The sequence below is a fragment of the Hemitrygon akajei genome, chromosome 1 (genome assembly GCF_048418815.1).
Source record: "Hemitrygon akajei chromosome 1, sHemAka1.3, whole genome shotgun sequence".
Taxonomy (NCBI): Eukaryota; Metazoa; Chordata; class Chondrichthyes; order Myliobatiformes; family Dasyatidae; genus Hemitrygon; species Hemitrygon akajei.
In genome coordinates this window covers 31,007,508-31,033,437 of record NC_133124.1, presented here as the reverse complement: position 1 = coordinate 31,033,437, position 25,930 = coordinate 31,007,508, and the positions used below count along the sequence as shown (strand labels likewise).

General features: G+C 40.4%; 1 protein-coding gene across 4 annotated transcripts in view; it reads left to right on the top strand.

Annotated features, from left to right (window-relative positions):
• Positions 1-24,114, top strand: part of gdap1 (ganglioside induced differentiation associated protein 1) — a 79,427-nt gene extending 55,313 nt beyond the window's left edge. For 3 of the 4 annotated variants that reach the window (XM_073040308.1, XM_073040298.1, XM_073040287.1), the window contains exons 3-6: positions 5,984-6,157; positions 15,830-15,924; positions 22,513-22,627; positions 23,230-24,114. In XM_073040308.1, the coding sequence (XP_072896409.1) occupies positions 5,984-6,157; positions 15,830-15,924; positions 22,513-22,627; positions 23,230-23,573 (728 nt within the window). In that variant the 3' untranslated portion in view covers positions 23,574-24,114. Of the gene's footprint in view, positions 1-4,765; positions 4,860-5,983; positions 6,158-15,829; positions 15,925-22,512; positions 22,628-23,229 lie in introns of all 4 variants that reach the window. The other variant, XM_073040314.1, reaches the window with a different exon arrangement.
• Positions 24,115-25,930: the final 1,816 nt, after the last annotated feature.

Below are 25,930 nucleotides of genomic sequence, written 5' to 3'. Positions count from 1 at the left end.
TTATTAGGGACCACATAGCATCATTCACTATTTAAAGAAAAATCTATTTAGACATGTTTCATTGGGCGTAATTTTATGTGCTAAAATATAGTCCTGTTATTCATGAGTTAGATTATTACACAGCTAATTGGGGACTATTGGATTATTGAAAGTATAGGTAGTATTGTGGGACCCACGAATCAATAGTCCCCCACTTACATCTATATTTTTCTAAAGGAAGTATTATAACAACTGCATAAAGCCAGGGGATAAACCTTCTGACACATTTGTTATGTACAGAATAATCTAGTGGTTGATATTTTAACATGGAGTAGTTTTTCTTCTTTCACCTGATGCAAGGGAGATAGGGTCCACTTTGCTAACCATCACTATGTAAATTTGCCTGATCTGGGAGAAAACATACCCCGAGCAATTGTAAGTAATTTGGAATGAATAATGTCTAGCAAAGTAACTACAGAAACCTCTGTCTAAATAATCTGTGCTGGTCGAATTGTTAGGAGAGTTTCTGGTGTAAATCAGCATGTTGAAAGATCCAAGTAATTTAAGACAGGCAACAGAGTTAGTGGATTTGTTAAGAGGAGATGATTTCTGATGAATACTTTGAGGTAACAAATGGTAACATTTTTGTTGTAATTTGTTTATACTTGAAGTCTTTAGATGAAATATCACATGATCACAGTGGTTGGGAAGATGTTGGAGTCAATTGTTAAGGATGAGGTTATAGAGTACTTGGTGACACTGGATAAGATAGGACAAAGTCAGCACGGTTTCTTTGAGATAAAATCTTGCCTGACAAAGCTGTTGGAATTCTTTGAGGAGATTACACAGAGGATAGATAAAGGGGATGTAGTGGATATTGTATATTTGGACTTTCAGAAGGCCTTTGACAAGGTGTCACACATGAGGCTGCTTACTAAATGAGCCCATGGTATTACAGGAAAGTTGCTAATGTGGTTAGAGCATTGGCTGATCGGTAGGAAACAGCAAGTGGGAATAAAAGGATCCTTGTCTGGTTTGCTGCCAGTGACTAGTGGTGTTCCACAGGGGTCGGTGTTGGGACCGCTTCTTTTTATGCTGTATATCACTGATTTAGATGATGGAATAGATGGCTTTGTTGCCGAGTTTGCAGATGATACCAAGATTGCTGGAGGGGCAGATAGTGTTGAGGAAAAAGGTAGGTTGCAGAAGGACTTAGACAGATTAGAAGAATGGACAAGAGAGTGGCAAATGAAATACAGTGTTGGAAAATGCATGGTCATGCACTTTGGTAGTAGAAATAAATGTGCGGACTATTTTCTAAATAGGGAGAAAATCCAAAAATCTGTGATGGAAAGGGACTTGGGAGTCCTTTTGCAGAACACCCTAAAGGTTAACTTGCAGGTGGAGCTGGTGGTCAGGAAGGCAAATGCAATGTTAGCATTAGCATTAATTTCAAGAGGTCTTGAATACAAGAGCAGGATGTGATGCTGAGGCTTTATCAGGCACTGGCGAGGCTTCACCTTGAGTATTGTGAACAGTTTTGGGTTCCTCATCTTAGAAAATATGTGCTGGCATTGGAGGGGGTCCAAAGGAGGTTCACAGGGACGATTGCAGGAACTAAAGGGTTATCATATGAGGAAAGTTTGGTCTGGGTCTGTACCCTCTGGAATTTAGAAGGATAAGGGGGTATCTCATTGAAATCTTTTGAATGTTGAAAGGCCTAGACAGAGGAGATGTGGAAAGGATGTTTCCCGTGGTGGGGGAATCTAGGACAAGAGGGCACAGCCTCAGGATAGAGGGGAATCCACTTAAAACAGAGTTGTGGTGAAATTTCTTTAGCCATAGGATAGTGAATTTGTGGAATTTATTACCACAGGCAGCTGTGGAGGCCAGGTGGTTGAGTGTATTTAAGGCAGAGTTCTTGATTGGACGTGGCATCAAAGGTTATGGGGAGAAGGCCAGGAACTGGGGTTGAGGAGGAGGAAAAAGGATCATCCATGATTGGATGGCAGAGCAGACTCAGTGGGCCAAATAGCCTAATTCTTCTCCTATGTCTTAGGTTCTTATCTGTAAAGTTGCTGTGGAAATGATCAAATTGAATGAGCTCATTGGGAGAAAGTAAGTGCTATACTCAATGAGAATTTTAGTGATTATAGGGCTATATATAATGTTCATTTCTAGGTCCCTTGCTTTAAGTGAAATACTAACAACTTGAACTTGACTGTAAAGATGTTGCTTGCGTTTTGATAATCATAAAGCTTAGTGTGGTGGATAGTGAAGCAGAAAGTTCTGGGCTGTTGTAAGATGTCAAAGAATTTATTAGGTGGAATGGAGAATTGCAATGAAGAACAAATAAGGTGAAAAATAACTCATTAAATGTAGAATACTAAGGTATATAGAGAACTAGGATTTTGGCATGGATGTTCCCAGGTGTTACTTGGCAAGTAAATAAGATGGCTTCAGGGATTTTTGATCTTAATAGGATAGGTATGGTATATAAAAGCAGGAAGCTCATATTAAGATTGTCTAAACTCTAACCTCTGGCCATTATAACAGAAGCATTTGAACGAGAGGGTGCAGAGGTGTATTACAAAGATGTTGTCAGAATTGGAAAATTATAAGAGTGCCGAGATTGGAGTTTTCTTTGCACCAAACAAGTGAGATTTAACAGAGTACAAAAAATTCTGAGAAGACAAAGCGAGTTAGAAGGACCTACTTGGTTTAGCAGAGAGAAATTAGGAGAAGGTATTGTCCTATGAGGCAAGATGAAGCAGATTCGACTGGTATTCTACAGAGTTTATCAAATGAATAGTCTCATTAAAATGTGCAAGATTCTTACAGGGCTTGGCTCGGTCAATGCAGAAATAACATTTTCCCTTGCTGAAGGTTGTAGAGTCAGTGTTTACATTATTAAAATTAGGGGAATTATTCATTCATGATTTACAGAATTATCTTTATTCAGAACAGTAGAATTCTGTTCTAAAGGACAGTAAGCACTCAGATCAATACAGTTTTGAATATTAAGGGAATCAAGCAAGATGGAATGAATTGAGGAGAGTAGAGCTGAGGTAAAAGTTTAGCTTTTACCTAATTGAATAGTGGTGCAGATTTGAGAGACCAGTGGCATACACCAATTATTATTTGTTATGCTCAGTAACTAAGGAATATAAATTGGCTAGTGGAGGAAATAAAGATCTCTTAAAGGAAATAATGACCAGTCCTGTGGATCTGGAATTCACTTGTGTTCAGATGAAGGGTCTTGACTCAAAATATTATTTCCCTCCAAGAATGCTGCCTGAGTTGCTTAGTTCCTCTAGTTCCTGTTCCTTGCACCATATTCCAGCATCTGCAGTCTTTTGTGTCTTATCTGGGATTCACTGCCTGAAGGGACTATAAAGCAGAAATTTTTAAACGAAAATTATTATCTGAATGAGCACTTGAGTCATGATCTACAAGACTGGGGGATGGGAATAATAGAAGTTACTCAATTGCACTTGATGGATTGAATGGATGCTTCCTGTGCCATAGGTATCATGACAAGGCTTTGGATTGGGCCTTTTGCCTTTATTTGCCTTGTGCTGTGAAATGTATTTAAAGTCAGAATATTGAGAAATTTAACTATGAAACCATTTGGGGCCCATCACACACTGAGAGATTATATCTTAATGCATTGGCCACAACTTCTGCACAAGTTTCAGGCACCATGATTACTAATGCATTCACTTTGAAAAATGAACACCTTTGCCTTTGGTTCTCTACCTCTTTCCCTTTATTCCATCGTCTATTAGATTCTTCTTTCTTCAGCCCGTTACCTCTAACCTATCACTTCCCGGCATCTCACATCGCGTCATTCAATGTCTGTAGTGAGATGCTGAAGATGTTCTATAGGTCAGTTGTGGAGAGCGCCCTCTTCTTTGTGGTGGCGTGTTGGGGAGGAAGCATTAAGAAGAGGGACGCCTCACGTCTTAATAAGCTGGTAAGGAAGGCGGGCTCTGTCGTGGGCAAAGTACTGGAGAGTTTAACATCGGTAGCTGAGCGAAGGGCGCTGAGTAGGCTACGGTCAATTATGGATAACTCTGAACATCCTCTACATAGCACCATCCAGAGACAGAGAAGCAGTTTCAGCGACAGGTTACTATCGATGCAATGCTCCTCAGACAGGATGAAGAGGTCAATACTCCCCAATGCCATTAGGCTTTACAATTCAACCGCCAGGACTTAAGAACTTTTTAAAAGCTATTATTAATGCTTTTTGAGATAGTGATTTAGATGCATATCATATTTTTACTGAGTTAAGTATTGTATGTAATTAGTTTTGCTACAACAAGTGTATGGGACATTGGAAAAAAGTTGAATTTCCCCATGGGGATGAATAAAGTATCTATCTATCTATCTTGCACCCCCCTGTCTTCCACCTCTCTCTGGACTCACCTACTACCTGTCAGCATGCACTCCTCCCCCAACACCTTCCATTTTTATTCTGGTTTCTGTTCTCGTGCTTTCTAGTCCCAATAAAAGGTCTCGGCCTGAAATATTGACTGTTCATTTCCCTTCATAGATGTTGCCTGACATGCTGAGTTTCCCTCAGAATTTCACATGCTGTAATTATTTTTCTTCAAGCTGAGTACATGTATTAGAAGTGTCTTTTTAGTATGTGTTTCTAGCATATTATTTCACATTTTTAGTTAAAATTTGACATTTTTGCATTTTATATTTTAAGTTAAGGATTCTTAGATTCACTTTATTAATTTTGAACAAATGTGCACATTTTTCTTTTCGTTTACAGTTATTCCTTTGTTACATCAAATCATACTGATTTTCAACTGTTATAGACTGTGTAGACTAGCAGTCACCACAGCTGGAATGTTTCAGTTCTTGAGGTAACTTGTGTACTCATTCTGATTCAATGAATTATGTGATTCAGCTTAGAGCAGGGGTTCTTTACCTGGGGTCCATGAACCTCTCTGGGGTGGGGGGGTCCACGGATAGATTCCAGAGGGTCTGTGAATTTGGATGGGGGAAAAATACATGATTGTTTTTATTAATCTTTAACTGAAATTTAGCATTTCCTTCAATTATGAATGTAGGTAACAAACCACAATAGTATTAGCAGTACCTGTGACTTTGTCACCAATAGAAATCATAGATATTTTCATATTACTTTTAAAAATTTTGGAACATATTGTATACAAAAAATATTGTCACTTCTTCAAAATTATGATAGTTATTAGACCTGGCACTAGATCAAATGTGATTGCAGTCTTCCTGTCTGCATACGTTCGTGCGACGTAGCTGGCCAACTATCGGACAGCCCTGCGATTGGATGTCCAACATGACATGCATTTTGCTTTGTCAAAGTGACCCCACAGTTTAATGTTCTTATTCGAGCTAAGCAACAAAAGCCTTCACACTGATGTCTTAAAAAAAGAGTTTAACTTTTTTATATTTGAAATGCATAGTTTTATTATTTAATGGGTTAATGAAAAAGCGCATATATTATTGTCACAAATTTATTTTTAATATCTTTGAGTGTGTTGCAATATAATTGGTTTCTTTTGTAATCATTTTGTATTTTATATATTTAAATACATTATTCTGAGTAGGGTTCACAGGACTGTCATAGGGGTCCATGGCATAAAAAAGGTTAAGAACCCCTGGCTTAGAGGATATTTGGTATAGTATACATTCCTTATATTTTATTCAAAGAAATTTTAATTTGCAATCTCATTAGGATATTACATAGCAAAATAAAAGGGTTAGTGACTCATTGGTATTGAAATAAATTTCATGCTTAGTTATTGGGTTTTTAGTTCTTTGAGAGTCAGAAAATTAAAAAAAACTTCGTTGCATGAACTATGTTTTAAGTCTTGTGTCATGTTTGGTGAGAGAGACCCGTGTGAAGAGAAATACATAATCTTTTAAAAGAAATTACCTGTAAATGAATGTTTTTCATATCATATTGATTTCTGTGGTAAGAATAAATTTTATTTATTTGTACCTTCAGCAAACATTCCTAAATTGATGCCAGAAGAAGGAAGTTTGTTCTTCCCAAGAGTACAACATTATAGAGAATTGTTAGATTCTCTTCCTGTGGATGCCTACACACATGGCTGTATTCTTCACCCGGAATTAACTCTGGATTCCATGCTTCCTGCATATGCAACCACGAGAATTCGCAGTAAGTAGGATTTGGCAATTTAGTAGTTCGCCTGATATCCTTTTGAATCCAGTTGATGGATAACTTAAAAAATAATTTAGGATTTTTCCATGGTTTGAATTCAGATCATATTGATAATTGCAATTGTCCATTGCTCAAATCTAAAATAATTTGAAGAAGCCAAATACTTGAAAAATATTTTAAATGAAGAGTGATAATTATCCTTGCATAGCTGAAGGTGGCATACGAGTGTTGTATATTTTAAAATGTGACTGCAGTTTTAGTGTAATTGGACCTATACATGTATTTTACAATGTAAGGCTAAGGGGTGTATAACTGATGCATTTTAATCTCTTGGTTGCAGTTAATGTCACATTGATTAGTTAAGGAGTTTCAGCTAATGTAGAGCCAGATGCACCACTGTGGCTACGAGAATTTAGTGTTACGTTATCTTATTGATGGTGTATTATCCCTCTGGATATAACTCAAGTGGTAAGTAGTCAGATTTGTACCAAAACTGGAAAAGAAAAAAAACATTGTTTGAGCAGCTCATGTGTATCACAGATCTCCTATAGAGGGCAGCATTGTGAAATTGATGACTGCAGCATTACTGCTCAAGCCCACAAGATCTGAATTAAATTGACTTTATTAGTTACATCCTTAATGTACATGAGGAGTAAAAATCTTAAACCTCTTAGTCTTACATTGTAGAATACATGTATAGCTCTATCTAAATGTGTAATGTGCAATTTATAGTAATTTATAATAGTATGTACAACAGGACAGTCAGTATAACATAGAAATACAATTGTATCAGCGTGAATTAATCAGTCTGATGGCCTGGTGGAAGAAGCTGTCCCGGAGCCGGTTGGTCTTGGCTTTTATGCTGTGGTACCGTTTCCCAGATGGTAGCAGCCGGAACAGTTTGTGGTTGAGGTGACTCAGGTCTCCAATGATTCTTTGGACCCTTTTTACACACCTGTCTTTGTAAATGTCTTGAATAGTGGTAAGTTCACATCTACAGATGTACTGGGCTGTCTGCACCACTCTTTGCAGAGTCCTGCGATTGAGGGAAGTACAGTTCCCATTCCAGGCAGTCAGGATGCACTCAATTGTGCCCCTGTAGAGAGTTCTTAGGATTTGGAGGCCCATCCCAAACTTCCTCAACATTCTGAGGTGAAAGAGGTGCTGTGCCTTTTTCACCACACAGCCAGTATGTACAGACCACGTGAGATCCTCGGTGACGTTTATGCTGAGGAATTTAAAGCTGTTCACCCTCTCAATCCCAGATCCATTGATGTAAATAGGGGTTAGCCTGTCTCCATTCCTCCTGTAGTCCACAACCAACTCCTTTGTTTTTGCGACATTGAGGGAGAGGTTGTTTTCTTGACACCACTGCATCAGGGTGATGGCTTCTTCTTTGTAGGCTGCCTCATTATTATTATTTGAGATTAGGCCGATCAGTGTAGTGTTGTCAGCAAATTTAATTAGCAGATTGGAGCTGTGGATGGCAACACAATCATGGGTATACAGAGAAGAAAGGAGGGGGCTTAGGACACAGGCTTGAGGGACACCTATGTTGAGGGGCAGAGATGAGGGAGTCCACTCACCCTGACAGGAAGTCTAGGATCCAGCTGCACAAGGCAGGGTGAGGGCAGAGGTCTCTGAGCTTCTTGTCGAGCCTGGAGGGAACTATGGTGTTGAATGCCGAATAGTAGTCCAAGAACTGCGTTCTCACATAAGCAACCTTCTTCTCCAGATATGTAAGGACTGTGTGTAGAGCTGTGGTTATTGTGCCATCTGTCAATCAGTTGTGTTGGTAGGCAAATTGTAGGGGGTCCAGTGTGGGTGGCAGCATGCTGCAGATGTAGTCCTTGACCAGCCTTTCAAAGCATTTGCTTATTATTGATATGAGTGCAACAGGACGCCAGTCGTTCAGACATGTTGCCTTGGTCTTTTTAGGTACAGGAACAATGATGGATGTTTTGAAGCAGGAGGGCACTCTACACTGGGAGAGGGAGAGTGTAAAAATGTTTGTAAACACACCTACCACTTGTGCCGTGCACATCCTGTGTACCCACCCTGGGATGCAGTCCGGTCCCACAGCCTTGCGGCTGTCCACTCATTTGCTGATGATACTAAACTGAGTGGAAAATTGACCATGAGGGAGTGGAACGTCTGCAGAGGGATATAGATAGGTTAAGTGAGTGGGCCAAGGTCTGGCAAATGAAAAACAACGTTGGTAAATGCGAGTTCATCCACTTTGGAAGGAATAATAGAAGAGCAGTTTATTATTTAAATGGTGAAAGATTGCAGCATGCTGTTCTAGGAGTGCTTGTTTGTGAATCGCAAAAGGTTGGCTTGCAGGTACGACAGGTTATTAAGAAGGCAAACAGAATGTTGGCCTTCATTGCTAGAGGGGTTGAATTCAAGAGCAGGGAGGTCATGCTGCAACTATACTGGGTACTGGTGAGGCCACACCTGGAGTACTGTGTGCATTTCAGGTCTCCATACTTGAGGAAGGATATACTAGCTTTGGAGGCAGTGCAGAGGAGGTTCATCAGGTTGATTCCATGGATGAAGGGGTTAACCTATGAGGAGAGATTGAGTCGCCTGGGACTATACTCTCTGGAGTTCAGAAGAATGAGACGGGATCTTATAGAAACATACCAAATTTTGAAAGGGAAGAAAAGATTGAAGTAGGAAAGTTGTTTCCATTGGTAGGTGAGACTAGAACCAGGGGACATTGCCTCAAGATTGAGGGGAGAAGATTTAGGATGGAGATGAGGAGAAACTGTTTTTCCTAGAGAGTGGTGAGTCTGTGGAATTCTCCGCCCAGGGAAGCAGTTGAGGCTTCCTCACTAAATATATTTAGGAAACAAATGTTCTTCAAGCATATTTAAGAAAAATGGTAAGACTCTTGGCAGTGTAGAGGATCTTGGGGCCTGAGTCCATAGGACGCTCAAAGCAGCTGTGCAGGTTGACTCTGTGGTTAAGAAGGCATACGGTGCATTGGCCTTCATCAATTGTGGAATTGAATTTAGGAGCCGAGAGGTAATGTTGCAGCTATATAGGACCCTGGCCAGACCCCACTTGGAGTACTGTGCTCAGTTCTGGTCGCCTCACTGCAGGAAGGATGTGGAAACCATAGAAAGGGTGCAGAGGAGATTTACAAGGATGTTGCCTGGATTGAGGAGCATGCCTTATGTAAACAGGTTGAGTGAACTCAGCCTTTTCTCCTTGGAGCGATGGAGGATGAGAGGTGACCTGATAGAGGTGTATAAGACGATGAGAGGCATTGATCGTGTGGATAGTCAGAGGCTTTTTCCCAGGGCTGAAATGGCTGCCACAAGAGGATACAAGTTTAAAGTGCTTGGGAGTAGGTACAGAAGAGATGTCGGGGTAAGTTTTTTACTCAGAGTGGTGAGTGCATGGAATGGGCTGCCAGCAACGGTGGTGGAGGCGGATACGATAAGTTCTTTTAAGAGACTTTTGGATATGTACATGGAGCTTAGAAAAATAGAGGGCTATGGGTAAGCCTAGTAATTTCTAAGGTAGGGACATGTTCGGCACAACTTTGTGGGCCAAAGGGCCTGTATTGTGCTGTAGGTTTTCTATGTTTCTAAATAGATAGGTTTTTACATAGTAAGAGAATTAAGGGTTATGGGGAAAAGGCAGGTAGATGAAGCTGAGTTTACGGACAGATCAGCCATGATCTTATTGAATGGCGGAGCAGGCTTAATGGGCCGGATGGCCTACTCCTGCTCCTATTTCTTATGTTCTTATTTGAAACACCTGCATACTTCGGCCTCAGGGATGACCAAGCTGCAGGTCTCTTCGGCGGCTCTCCTCAGGGACTCAGTGTTGCAACATCAAATTGAGAGTAAAAAAAGATTTACCGTAGATTCCGGACTACAGAGCGCACCTGATTAAAAGCCGCAAGCTCTAATTTTAGAAATAAAATCAATTTTTTAATTGTAAAGGCCGCACCGGATTTTAGGCCGCACCGCTACTTTTAAATATACATACGTATCGGTAACACAAATTACGTTGCATATACTTTTTTACTGAACAGCACGAACAACATTCCAATATCTCCTAGCGGCTGGTAAAAATATATATACTGCAGCTTACCAGGAAAAGTTATTGATCGACTTTAACTTAAAAGCAGCGTTTTCGCTCGGGTCTAATCGGGTCTCACGCGCTTGCGCAATGCGATCGGGTCTAATCGGCTCTGACGCGCTTGCGCAATGCGATCGGGTCTAATCGGCTCTGACGCGCTTTCGCAATGCGATCGGGTCTAATCGGCTCTGACGCGCTTTCGCAATGCGATCGGGTCTAATCGGGTCTGACGCGCTTGCGCAATGCGATCGGGTCTAATCGGCTCTGATGCGCTCGGGTCTTGCTTTTCTTCGAGTATTTTCCATGTTGATGAGGGTGAGTACAAATGACTGATTTACAATAATTTAATTGTGAAAGTGCGCTTGATTTATCGTACAATTTCATTGGACCTCTGTGAACTACTCATCAATTTTATTGGTCTACTGTTACGAGGCAAAATGTTTACGAGGCGGCATGAAAAAAAACCATGTATTAGCCGCTCTGGATTATAGGCCGCAGAGTTCAAAGCTGTTCAAAATGTGGGAAAAAAGTAGCGGCTTATAATCCGGAATCTACGGTAATTCATCTGGGCGAGAAGCAGTGATGTTGGAAATTCCACTGCATTTAGCTTTGAAGTCTGCAATGGTGTGCAGACTTTGCTATAAGCTGTGTGTGTTGTTGGTGGATCTCTGTGGGTTATTGTGAATGCATACCTGTTTGCATGTTTATATACAGTTTTAATAGTTGACTACTTGCTTTGGTATGTAAATGTCCATGATTTAATTTCTTATGGATTTGAGGTGCAAAAGGACTTGGGAGTCATCGTGCAGGATTTCCTCAAGGTTAATTTGCAGGGTGAATCGGTGACGAGGAATGAAAATGCGAAGTTAGCATTCACTTTGAGGATTGGTATATAAAAGCAAGGATGTAATGCTGAGGCCCTGTGAAGCGCTGGTGAGGCCTGACATGTAGTAGCGTGAGCAGTTTTGGGCCTCTTAACTAAGAAAGGATGTGCTGACATTGGAGAGGGTTCATAGGAGGTTCATGAAAATTATTCTGGTTTTGAAAAGCTTATCATACGAAGAGTGTTTAATAGCTCTGGGCCCGTACTCACTGCAATTCAGAAGAATGAGGGATGACCTCATTGGAACCTATTGAATGTTGAAAGGCCTTGACAAAGTGGAGAGGATGTTTCCTATGGTGGGAGAGTCTAGGACTAGAGGACACAACCTCAGGATGGAGGGACGTTCTCAGAATAGAATGGAGATGAGTAATTTCTTTAGCCAGAGGGTGGTGAATCTGTGGAATTTGTTGCCACAGGCAGCTGTGGGGGGCCAAGTCATTGGGTATATTTAAGGCAGATGTTGATAGATTCTTGTTTAATCAGGGCATGAAGGAATGTGGGGAGAAAGCAGCAGATTGGGGCTGAGGGAAAAACGATTAGTCATGATGAAATTGCGGAGCAGACTTGACAGGCAATTAGAGATGTGTCAGTGTGATGCTGTGGGCATCACTGAATCATGCCTGAAAGGCTATAGTTGGCAGCTTAACATCAAAGGATATACTTTGTATTGAAAGGACAGGCAGGAAGGCATAGGCAGTGGTGTGGCTCTGTTGGTAAGAGATGGAATTACATCTTTAGAAAGAGGTGACATAAGGTCAGAGAATCTTTGTGGGTGGAGTTAAGAAACTGTAAGGGTAAAAAAACCATTGTGCGAAGCATATTTTTGGTCTCCAAATAGTAGCCAAGATGTGGGGTTGAGATTGCAAAGGGAGCTGGAAAAGGTATGTAATAAGGGTAATGATACAATTGTAATAGGGAACTTCAATATGCAAGTGAATTGGGAAAGTCATTTTGGTGTTGGATTGCAAGAGAGGGAATTTGTTGAATGCCTATGAGATGGCTTTTTAGAGCAGCTTGTGCTTGAGCCGACTCAGGGAAAGGCTTAGATTGGGTGTTGTGTAATAATCCGGATCTTATTAGGGAGCTTAATGTAAAAGGACACTTAGGAGGTGGTGTTTATAATATGATGGAATTCATTCTGCAATTTGAGAGGGAGAAACATAATTCACATGTATCAGTATTAAAGGGAATTACAGAGGCATGAGAGAAGAGCTTCCCTAGGTGGATTGGAGGAGGATACTGGTGGAGATGATGGCAGACCAGAGATGGCTGAAGTTTCTGGGAATAGTTCACAAGGTGCAGGATAGATAAGTCCCACAGAAGAAGTAGTTCTCAAATGGCAGGGATTACAAGGGAAGTTAAGGACTGCACAAAAGCCAAGGAAAGGGCATAGAAAGTAGTAGAAGTGAGTGTGAAATCGGATGATTGGGAAGCTTTTAAAACCCAACAAAGGGCAATAAGAAGGGGAAAAATGAAATATGAGGGCAAACTAACCAATTATATAAATCTGGATGCCAAAATATTTTTCAGTTATATAAAGAATAAAAGGGAGGTGAGAGGTATTATTGGATCTCTAGAAAATGATGCTGGTGAGTTAGTAATGGGGGACTAGGAATTGGCAGATGAACTTAATGGGTATTTTGCATCTGTCTTCACTGTGGAAGACACTATCTTGTGCCAGAGGTCTGTGAGTGACAGAGAGGAGGAGTGAATGCCATTGAACATAAGAACTAGGAGCAGGAGTAGGCCATCCAGCCCAGCGAGCCTGTTCCACCAATCAATAAGATCATGGCGGATCTGACAATGGACTCCTCTCCACCCGCTTGCCTTTTCCCCATAAACTCTTAATTCCCCTACTATGCAAAAATCTATCCAACCTTGTCTTAAATATATTTACTGAGGTAGCCTGCACTACATTGGGCAGAGAATTCTACAGTTTCACCACTGTTTGGGAAAAACAGTTCCTCCTCATCTCTCTCATAAATCTACTCCCCCGAATCTTGAGGCTATGTCTCCTAGTTCTAGTCTCACCTACCAGTGGAAACAAATTTCCTGCCTCTATCTTAAAATTATCCCTTTCATAATTTTACCTGTTTCTATATGATCTCATCTCACTCTTCTAAGTTCCAGCGAGTACAGTCCCAGGCGACTGGATCTCTCCTCATAGTCTTAAACCCCCCCAATCTCTGGAATTAACCTCATGAACCTCCTCTACACTGCCTCTAAAGGCAGTATAACCTTCTTCACATAAGGAGACCAGAACTGCACGCAGTACTCCAGGTGTGGCCTGACTAGTACCTTGTACAGTTGCAGCATAACCTCCCTCCTCTCAAATTCAATTCCTCTAGCAATGAAGGGTAACATTCCATTTGCTTTCTTGATAGCCTGCTGTACCTGCAAACAAATCTTTTGTGATTCATGCATAAGCACTCTCAAGTCTTTTTGCACAGCAGCATGCTGCAATTTTTTACCATGTAACTATTAATCTGCTCTTCCATTTTTCCTTCCAAAGTGGATGACCTTGCATTTACCAACATTGTACTCCATCTGCCAGATCCTTGGCCAGTCACTTAATCTATCTATATCTCTCTGCAGACTCTCCGTATCTTCTGCACAATTTGCTTTTCCACTCAATTTCGTGTCATCAGCAAACTTGGATACGCTACACCTGATCCCCTCTTCTAGATCGTTAATGTATATCGTGAACAGTTGTGGACCCAGCAACAACCTCTGCGGCACACTGCCTCCCACTGATTGCCAACCAGAGAAACACCCATGCTGCCCAACTCTCTGCTTTCTATTGGTTAACCAATCCTCTATCCATGCCAGCACATCACTCCCAACTCTCCCACCAAAGGAAGCATCCTTTCCTCATCCACTTTGTTAAGGCCTTTCACCTTTCGATAGGTTTCAGTGAGGTTACTCCTCATTCTTCTGAATTCCAGTAAATACAGGCCCAGAGCCATCAAACACTCTTCATGAGAAGCCATTCAATCCTTGGAATCAGTTTTTGAACCTCCTTTGAACCCATTCCAGTTTCAGCATATCCTTTCTAAGATAGAGCTTCTGATTTAATATTTTCTCGCATTATTGGTTTCAGTTGCTAAAGCCATATGGTCATATCTTTTTAAACTGGCTCTGTTCCTGTTTAAAAATGTATTTGCTGTTGCTACTGGTCTCGTATCTGTTGCATTAGATTGATGGTCTAACCTCTCATTTGTGTCCTTTGTTACATGATGGCTTTGATTATCTCAGCCATCTCACAGCTACCTCCACTTTCCATGAACTTCAGCTAATCCATAGTTCTGTTTCACATTTCCTAGTTTGTCCCAAGTCTATTAATTGTTTACTTTTGGTTGTTGATTACATTGGCTCATGGTCTGGCAGTGCCTATAGTTTATCTTCCTGTTCAAATAACTGCTTGTCTTTGTTCTTCACTTTTTTTAATATCTTCAAGCTGTCTATCTCTGGGATCTGTGTTTCAGTAATGAGCTTTTGTATGTGCCTGCTTTCTTTATCCCACCAATGTTGGCTGTGGATTCAATTGCTAGGGCCACATGGCATTACCTTTCTATAAGCTTCACTAGCTCTGTTCCATTGTATTTAAAAATGCATTTAGTAAATGCTTGTTGTTCCTTTTTTATGATAATTCTCCTGGCTGGTTAGTAAAATGTCCCTATATAAAAGGTGCTATATAAATGCAAATTGTTATCCATGCCTGATAAATGAAATTTAATTTGGAAGAGAATGTGGTGCACATCAGAAAAAATTTCTACAGGTAGGATACTGAAATAAAAGGCATGTTGGAAATATCTGCTCTGGCATCATGGTGGGTGTGTGGGGAGTCGGGGTGGGAACAAAATTATTTTGGACACAAAGTAGAGAGAAATGACAGGATTGAAGTGAAGATCTGTGATAAGGTTGAAGACCTGACAGTAAATCACATTGGTTGATTGACAGCAAAGGGATGGTGTCAGAGCATCATAGGGAGTAAAACATGCGTCTTGGAGAGGTACGTGGTTTCTGGTAATGATTCTGCTTTCCATTGGCTGAAGTAGGGTTTTCAGTGATATGTGCTGAGGGTGGGATAGGATGTATGGCTCTGCATACAGTTGATGTGCAGCACACAGTCTATTGAATTGAGAAACAGCCTGTTCAAAGAATAGAAGAAACAAATTTAATCAGAATTATTTCCTGGAAAAATGCTACAAATTAGGGATAGTTGGATTTATTTATTTAGAGGTAAATTTAGAGACAAGCCCTCCTGGCCCATCTAGCTGAATTAACCCTAGCCTAATCATGCGACAATTTACAATGAGCAATTAACCTACTACCCGGTACGTCGTACGTTTTTGAAATGTGTGAAGAAACCAGAGCATCTGGAGGAAGCCCAAGCATTCATGACGTTCACTGAAATATACATTTTAGTAACCTGCAGCAGTGAGCTTGACTGCCAGTGAGGTTACCTATTCATCTGCACATTGATTGCTGAGGGCCTACCACTGCGCGCAATCTACCTGAAGTTGTTAAACTCCTAAAATTTGATTTTTCTTAACGTAAGGTAAAGTTCAGATCTTCAAGTTGTATTCAACCACTGTTGGAGGTAGAGAACAGAGGGCAGAGTCGGAGTTGAATGGAGATGACCTGCCGATCTCTTTATAATCTAAAGGACATTTATTTGATTTCAGGCCAAATTGCAAATACAGAATCTGAATTAAAGAAACTTGCTCAGGAACACCCAGAATTAAGTGAAGCATATTTAACAAAGCAAAAACAAATAAAGGTAAGAGGTTTTAAACTTCCAGTTAATGAATCAAGCATGTTTTTTTTTCTCTTGTTATTGTTTAACATGGAAATCAGCTTTCAAAATCCTTTCTTGCATTTCCTGTAATATGTTTAGAGCATAAGACGTGCAGAATTAGGCCATTTGGCCCATCATGGTTGATTGAACCCCACTCAACCCCATTCTCTTGCCTTTTCTCTGTAACCTTTGACACACTGATTAATCAAGAACCTATCAACCTCTGCTTCAAATATACCCAAGCACTTGGCCTCCACAGCTGTCTTTGGCAGTGTACCCCACAGATTCACCACCCTTTGCCTAAAAAACCTTCCTCCTCATCTCTGTTCTAAATGAATGTCTCTCTATTGTGAGGCTGTGCCCTCTAGTTTTAGACTGATCCATTAGGTGAGTCTTCACATCTAATCCTCTCCACATCACTGTCCAGACCTTTCAATATTCGACAGGTTTCAATGAGATTCCCCCTCATTCTTCTAAATTCCAATGAGTACAAGCCCAGAGCTATCAAATGCTCCTCGCATATTAACCCTTTCATTCCAGAAATTATTCTTATGAATCTCCTCTGGACCCTCTCCAATCCTAGCATATCCTTCCTTAGATAAGGGCCCAAAACTCACCAGTGCTTTATAAAGCCTCAACATTACATCCTTGCTTTTTTATTGTAGTCCTCTCGAAATGAATGCTAATATTGCATTAGCCTTTTTTACCACTGACTCAACCTGCAAGTTGACCTTTAGGGAATCCTGCAAAATGACTTCCAAGTCCCCTTGCATCTCTGATTTTTGAAATTTCTTCCTGTTCAGAAAATAATCTACACTTTTATTCTTTCTACTAAAGTGCATGATCGTACGATCCCCTATGATTCCATCTGCCACTTCTTTGCCCATTCTCCTAATTTGTCAAATCCTTTTGCAGATTCCATGCTTCCACATCACTACGTGCCCCTCCACCTATTGTCTTATAGTCTGCAAACTTGGGCACAAAGCCATCAAGTCTGTAATCCAAATCATTGACATATAACGTGAAAAGAAGTGGTTCCAACACTGCGCCCTGAGGAACACCACAAATCACTGGCTGCCAACTCTGTTTCCTGCCAGTCAGTCAGTCTTCTATCCATGCTAGTATCTTTCCTGTAATGTCATGGGCTCTATCTTGTTATGTGGCTTTGTGTGCAGCACCTTGCCAAAGACCTTTCTGGAAATCCAAGTAAACAACATCCACTGGCTCTCCTTTGTTTATCCTGCCTGTTATTTCCTCAAAGAATTCCAACAGATTTGTCAGGCAAGATGTTTCCTTAAGAAAACCATGCTTTGGCCTATTGTATCATGTTCCGTGAATCTTATATTTAACAAAGAATTCCAACATCTTCCCAGCCACTGAAGTCAGACTAACTGGCCTATAATTTCCTTTTATCTAACTTCCACCCTTAAAGAGTGGAGTGACATTTGCAATTTTCCAGTCCTCTTGAACCACTCCAGAATCTGGTGATTGTTGAAAGATAACTATTAATTTTATTTATTGAGGTCCTTCTGGCCCTTCGATTTGTGATGCTGAGCAATCCCCTGATTTAATCCTAGCCTAAACACAGGACAATTAAAGTAACCTACCAACCTACCTTTCGGACTGTGGGAGGAAACTGGAGCCTCTGGAAGAAATGCATGCGGTTGCCTTCTGTGGATTTTTCAAAAGCTTCCAACTTCCCACCGATTTTTGCTATATTATGTGCTGTCACTTTTCCTTTTATGCTGTCTTTGACTTCCCGTATCAGCCAGGATCGCCTCATCCTCTTTTAGAGTACTGCTACTTTGTGATGTATCTATTCTGCGACTTCCAAATTGTTCCTAGAAACTTCAGCTATTGCTGCTCTGCCATTGTCCCTGATGGTGTCCCCTTCCAATCATCTTTGCCCAGCTTCTCTTTCATGTCTCTGTAATTCTCTTTCATAGTCATCTTTATGTGCTGTGTCGTATGATGTGGGTGACCATGGTCTGTGACCATGATTGTTTTTGGTAAATTCTACAAAAGTTGTTTGCCATTGCGGTCTTTTGGATGACCCCAGCCATTATAAATGCCCTTCAGAGATTGTCTGCCTGGTGTTAGTGGTCGTGCAACCAGGACTTGTGATGTGCACCAGCTGCTTGTACGATCATCCATCACCTGAACCTGCACCATCTGCTTCATGTGACATTGATCAGAGAGCCAAGCAGATGCTACACCTTGTCCAAGGGTGACCTGCAGGCTAACAGAGAGAAGGAGTTTCTTGCACCTCCTTTGGTAGAGACGCATCTCCACCCTGCCACCCTTACTCGACGGTAATGCTGATATATCTGACTATAACTTCTCACTTCAAACTGCAGGGTGTATTCTATCATTTTATGATCACTGTCTTCTAAGAATCTCTTACCTTAAACTCCCTATTCAAATCTGGTTCATTGCGCAGCATCCAATCTAAAATTGCCCTTTCCCCAGTGGGCTCAACCACAAACTGTGGTTTAATTTGTACCCAACTTTCCGGCTACTGTTCAGAAACCTGTATTCTTAAATCTACCCACAAGAATTCTGCATCTTCTGATTCTGTGTCACCTCTTTCTAAGGATTTGATATGATTTTTCAGCAATAGAGCCACACCAACCCTTCTGCCTACCTACCTGTTCTTTTGATACAATATGTATCATCGGATGTTAAGCTCCCAACTGTGATCTTCTTTCTGCCACAACTCAGTGATGCCCACCTCCCAATATTTAACTGTACTACAAGATCACCTACCTTATTGTGTATAGTGCTTGCATTAAAATACAACATCTTCAGTCCTGTTTTAATCACTCTTTTCAATTTTGCACCTATGTTATACTCCTCTCACTGACTGCAATTTTGTCCTATTATATGCCTGTCCATCTTCACAGTCTCACCACGCACTGCATCATTGTCAGCCCTACCACTCTGGTTCCCAGCCCCCTGCCAATTTAGTTTAAGCACTCCCCAACTACTCCAGCAAAACCGTCTGCAAGGATATTGGTCTCCCAGGAGTTAAGGTGTAACCTGTCCTTTTTAACAGGTCATTCATCATTTCCTTAGAAGAGATCCCAGTGATCCGGAAACCTGAAATCTTCCCCCACACTAATTCCTCAGCCACACATCCATCTGCCAAATCATCCTATTCTTACTCTCACTGGTGCATGCCACGGGCAGCAGTCCAGAAATTACTGCCCTTGGAAGTCCAGCTTTTTCTGATCCAGTGCAGTGGGCCCTCCATACTAGACAGTGATACAACCAGTTAGAATGCTCTCCACGGTGCACCTGTAGAAATTTGTGAGCGTCTTAGTTGACATACCAAGTCTTCATTCTAACTTCGAATGAAATCTAACCGCTGTTGTGCTTTCTTTGTAATTGTATCAATCTATGAGAGAGATCTTCAGTGATGTTGGCTCCCAGGAACTTGAAACTGCTCACCCGTTCCACTGCTGATCCCTTGATGAGGACTCAACTTCCCCTTCCTGAAGTCCACAATCATGATGTTGAGTGCAAGGTTGTTGCTGCAACTCCACTTAACCAGCTGATCTAAGATTCTGCTAACAATAGTTGTGTTGTTGGCAAATTTTTAGACGGTGTTTGAGCTGTGCCCTGCCACACAGTTGTGGATGTAAAGAGAGTACAACAGTGGGCTCAGTATGCATCCCTGATGTGGCAGTGAGATGTTTTTTATTTCTGTTCTGCACTGTGGTCTCCCAGTGAGGAAGACAAAGGATTCACTTGCAGAGGGAGGTAGAGAGGGCCACATTTTGGAGTTTGTTGATTAGAACTGAGGGTATGATTGTGTTGAACACTAAGCTGTAGTCAATAAGCAGCATCCTTATTTACTATTGTCCAGGTGATGAAAGGCAGTGAGCAAGTGAGATTGGATCACTGTAGATTTATCCGAAGCGGTATTATTATTGAGTGGAGCGGCCCCAGGTACTCTGCACTAGTTGCTTATTCCGTTTCCCTCTCCTGGAACAGTCATTTAGCTACCTGTCTCCTGCAATTTAGTGGTGACTACCTCCCTGTGGCTTATATCTATCATCTCCTCATTCTACGTATGAGCAGAAGGACATCAAGCTGCACCTCCAGTTCCTTAATGATCCCTAATGGACTGTAGCTCATTGCACTTGGTGCAGATGTATTTATCAGGGAAACTGAAAGTCTCCCAGGTTTCAAGAAGACTAGAATATAAAAAATAGGATGTAGTGCTGAGGCTTTATAAAGCACTGGTGAGGCTTCACTTAGAGTATCGTGAGCAGTTTTGGGCCCATTATCTCTATTAAAAAAAACCATATATATAACATATAACAATTACAGCACGAAAACAGGCCATCTTGAGTCCATGCCGAACGCTTACTCTCGCCTAGTCCCACCGACCTGCACTCAGCCCATAACCCTCCATTCCCTTCCTGTCCATATACCTATCCAATTTTTTTTTTAAATGACAATACCGAACCTGCCTCTACCACTTCTACTGGAAGCTGGTTCCACACAGCTACCACTCTCTGAGTAAAGAAGTTCCCCCTTGTGTTACCCCTAAACTTTTGCCCCTTAACTCTCTACTCATGTCCTCTTGTTTGAATCTCCCCTGCTCTCAATGGAAAAAGCACGTCAACTCTATCTATCCCCCTCATAATTTTAAATACCTCTATCAAGTCCCCCCTCAACCTTCTATGCTCCAAAGAATAAAGACCTAACTTGTTCAACCTTTCTCTGTAACTTAGGTGCTGAAACCCAGGTAACATTCTAGTAAATCTCCTCTGTACTCTCTCTGTTGTGCTGACATTGGAGAGGTTTCAAAGCGGGTTCATGAAAATAGAAAAGACTTGTCATATGAAGAGCATTTGATGGCTCTGGACCTATACTCACTGGAATTCAGAAGAATGAGTGGTGGCCTAATTGAAACCTAATTGACCTATATTGAAATGCCTTGATAGAGTGGATGTGGAGAGGATGTTTCCTATGGTGGGAGAGTCTAGGACCGGAGAATACAGCCTCAGAATAGATGGGTGTTCTTTTGGAACAGAGATGAGGAGGATTTTCTTTAGCCAGAGAGTGGTGAATCTGTGGAATTCTTTGCCACAGACAGTTATGGAGGCCGTGTCTTTATGTATATTTAAGGCAGAGATTGATAGATTCTTGATTGGTCAGGGTATGAAGGAATATGGGGAAAAGGCAGGAAATTGCGGCTGAGATGGAAAATGGATCAGCCATGATGAAATGGTGGAACAGACTCGATGGGTCAACTGGTCTAATTCTGCTCCTATACCTTATAGTCTTAATTTTCACGTCTCACACAAAGAACATACCCCAGACCCACTTTCCATGTACTTATAAACAAAGAATGAGGGGGAGAAAAAGAACTTGCTGAAAAACTGGCTGACTTCAGCATGTTCTCGCTGAAGCCTATTGATCCTAAAGTGTCCCACTCGAACACTGGCCCATTCCAATATAGGTGCTCCCACAATGGCCACTCCACTTGCACTTTGCTTCTTTTAATTGGCCTTTGCTAAGCTATTAATAACTTTACTCGCTTTTTAAACCTGGTGCGTAAAATCCACGAGGAACTGTTTTCAACTCTCTGTCATCTTGTGCTCAGCAGACAAGTCACGACAGTGTCCACTCGCTCTTTTGTATTATTTCTAGCAATGCTGACTTCTAGTAATCTAGAATTATTTGGAACAGTTTTTTTATTAAAACTGTATTGTGCTAAATATTAATTTGCCATAGAAAGGGTGCAGAGGAGATTTACAAGGATGTTGCCTGGATTGGGGAGCATGCCTTATGAGAATAGGTTGAGTGAACTCGGCTATTTCTCCCTGGAGCGACAGAGGATGAGAGGTGACCTGATGGAGGTGTATAGGATGATGAGAGGCATTGATTGTGTGGATAGTTAGAGGCTTTTCCCCAGGGCTGAAATGGTTGCCACAAGAGGACACAGGTTTAAGGTGCTGAGGAGTAGGTACAGAGGAGATGTCAGGGGTAAGTTTTTTTTTACTCAGAGTGGTGAGTGCGTGGAATGGGCTGCCGGCAACGGTGGTGGGGGCGGATACGATAGGGTCTTTTAAGAGACTTTTGGATACGTACATAGAGCTTAGTAAAATAGAGGGCTATGGGTAAGCCTAGTAATTTCTAAGGTAGGGACATGTTAGGCACAACTTTATGGGCTGAAGGACCTGTATTCTGCTGTAAGTTTTCTGTGTTTCTATGTTTCTAAATTCAAAAATGGTGTAATTCATTGACAAACTGTCTTCTATGATTCAAACACAGTTAATTTGAATCAAAGTTCTGTCAGTTAGTTTTTGTGCTTGTATATTCACAAGGAGGCATCCTTTCTTTAGGAGGTTGGAAAGATCATATTGCAGGAAAAAATGCTGATGAGGTACAAATATACTTATTGAAAATGCCTAATTATTCTGTGCCTCAATACATAGTGTCGTTGTAAATCCTCTTGGTTAATTTGATATCTTTGTACTTCTCTAAAAAAGGAAATAAACTCCCTTCCTCCATATAAATTACATTGACGTAGTTTTCTTACTGTTTTTCCTTCAGTCTAAGATACGGGATCATGATAATGTAAACTATCTGAAAAAAATATTCTGTGAGCTGGAAAATGTTCTAGACCAGGTGGAGACTGAGTTGCAGCGAAGGATTGAAGAAACTCCGGGTCAGTATCAAATAAATTACTTTTACATTTAATTCCACATAATTCTACTTCTTTCTCATTGCCACAGGATAAATTTGAGGGTAAAGTAGAATCCCGCAATGCCAAGTACAGGAAATTTGAGGTCTTTAATATTTTGCTGTATAAGATCCATTGGAGTAGATAGTTTGAGGATCTTTTTTGTTTTCTCACTTGTTGGAAAGTACTTCAAAAATGAAAGGAAGTCAAGACTCTATTGGTGTCCATCCATGTTAAAATTCTAGCCTCGATTAGTGTTAATAAGTACTTAAAATGAAGTAAAATATCATCATCTTAGATCTTGACTTCCATGTCCTTGTGTTGTGTTGTTCTTGAGTCTTGTTAGATCACATCTTGATTCGCATTTCCTGTTTGGTGTTTTTTAAGAATACGACTCTCCTCCCTAGCCGATGAGGGAAGTCTAAAATTGTTGCTTTGTTAATGTAGTTTCATTGGGAGGAGAACTTGTAATAGTGAACTAATAAAACAACACTTGAAATTGTGGAAAATACCATATAAGAATAAATATAAGAAATATAAGTATAAAACTTGCAACATATTTATCTGGATTTCTTTCTCTTGAGCAGAAGAAGGACATCAGCCATGGCTCTGTGGTGAATCTTTCACACTTGCAGATGTCTCACTCAGTGTAACATTGCATCGCCTGAAGTTCCTTGGACTTGCCAGAAAATACTGGGGAAGTGGAAATCGCCCAAATTTAGAATCTTATTATGAACGTGTGTTGCAACGAAGGACTTTTCGAAAGGTCTTGGGAAATGTGAACAACATTTTGCTTTCTGCAGTACTGCCTACGGCTTTCCGTGTTGCTAAGAAACGGGCTCCCTCCTTTTTGGGGGCTAGTTTTGTAGTAAGTCTGCTGGGGGGATTGGGTTACTTAGCATTCGTGTTCCTAAAAAAGAGACTATCATAGGTTTTCTCAGCATGAAATTACTATGTATTCAGCAAAACTTTCGCTGAGCTGTGATGCTGCAATCATTGCGCTTAGTAGACTAAGATAGACTAATTAATCAAGGAACATTGAAGTTATGTTTGTGTAAAGGAATTGCTGTCATTTTATTTAATTATTTTTAAAGAGTAAGTTTGTGAAACGTGGAATCTTTGCACAATGCAACTCAATTGTAAACTTTTAAGAACTCTTAACATTTGTTTTTTGCTCCAGGTAATTGTGTGAATAAATTATTCTGTTGTAATGTTTATGGAATTTACACATTCATGGATAAACTTCAGACTGCAGGCAAATCAAAAGTTTGTAGCTACTTGTATTTGTTACTTACACACTACTTAATGTCCAGCCAGTGTGTTGACTAGACTCTGTAGGTTCAATGTCTATTCTGCACAATCAAGTTAAAGATCATGAGCAATGTATTGATCTTTGTAGGATGTGTTCTACCTTTTTCTGAAGTATCATTTTGGGCCTTTCTGCCTTAATTAAAGATTTTTTTGGTTAAAAAGGTGTCTTAATTTGTTTTCTATGCTCAGTACGTTTGAACATTTACTTTCTTGCAATATACTTTGTAGCTTTCAATATTTATTACTTGGGCATGCATAAGAGAAATCAAGAGTTGAGGAAATTTAACACACTTGTAGTAAAATTCTATTTTAAAAAAAAGAAAGCATTTGCCTATCTTTATTTTGACATATCTTTAAGACAGTTCAGATGTGCACGAGGATGCAATATTGTTCCTATAATGAATTCTCTTCTCAAAGTTAAACTCTATCATCTTCCCTTTTATACATAATACTTAAAAGGGCTAGAGCTGATCATTCATTTCAGATTCCTCCTTTCCCCTGTCTGCTACATCAGTTAATGCTTTTCTATTAGAACAAGTTCAAAACAATTAAGAACATCAATAGGACATTCTGTCCTTCATGTTTGCTTTGCCCTTAAGCATTGTTCTTTTACCTCAGTGCTACTTGTTCTGATCCCTTAATATGGTAATATCTACCTTGAATAAACTCCAAAAGAGCATGGAACAAGACTTTACCCTCCTTTGGGCTAGAGTGAGGAAGAATTCCAAAGATTTAATATCTTCTGGGTGAAGAAATTTCTCATATCCTCAATGGCTCTTTTTGATTGTATCCTGGTTCCAGAGAACATGTGTGGAAACACCACTTCTGTAAACTATCTAGTGAATTCCTGCTAGCAATTTATATACTTCAATTCAATCACTTCTCTTCCTTGCATAGAAGAGGTGCATTTTGGTTAATCTGTCCCTGGTACACAAAAGCCATGGCCTAGGAATCAACTAATACTTCTTGATCACCAGTAGAGTAAACCACACTAATCTGAGATCTCTGGTTTAGCATCTGTGGTGGGGGGGGGGGGGGCACTGAAAATTAAAAAAGAAAAGGTGCAAAAGCCTTAGCAGGAAACTTAATTTCTTTAGAATGGGGAAGAGAACCATAGTTTTTGTTCCCTGGAAGTTATAATGTTAAAAAATAAGTTTCACCATCATTTTTAAGATTTTGAGGAGAATTGCTAGGGAGAGAAAGTGTATATATTTCTGGTACATGGTGTTTGGGGAAGGTGTATTGGAGGTGCTGTTGTTTTAAGAAGAGCCAAGTCTTTTGTTAGTGTAATTAGGGAAAAATAAACTACTGCATGTAAAGAGTGGTAAAAGTTAGGAATTTCTTTTGTCTACAACGGTTGATGCTATGTTAATTGTTAGGTTTAGCAGAGAGTGATAAATTAACCATAAACTTTAAGGGGTAAGTAGATCATCATTCTGCAATAACCTTTGATTGTTGGACAGTTACTGGAGTAAATGGCCTACTTTTTGTACTGGTGAATACAAATTGGGTTAATGTAATCTCTGAGTAACCTAGCTTTTAGTGAATATGTGTTGCATTTCTTCCAATGTCAATATTTCCTTTCCAATTTGTGTTGCCAGAACATGGAATAATATTATCCCAGAAGATGGAAGCTCTCTGTGATGGCTTGGCTGATTGAAAAGTTCACTTCATTGTATTTCTGCACACTGTTGGAAGCAGAGCAGCAAAATGCATGCCCAGCAAGCTGTTTATTCATTGCTATCCTGTCATTTCATGAGAGAGGAGGAGGAGCAGTGGAAAGGAGAGGCTGGCAATACCAGTCATTAATCTATAAAGGCATTAACTGTCAGATGAAATAATTAGTGCGGCCAGTAGGTGGTGATCCTGAAATTAGTTTTCATCAAAAAATGTTGTTTTGCAAATCACGATCTTAAACTGCCAGTGGTACTGTTCACATGTTGATGAAGAAAACATGTATCTTCATCAAGAAGATGA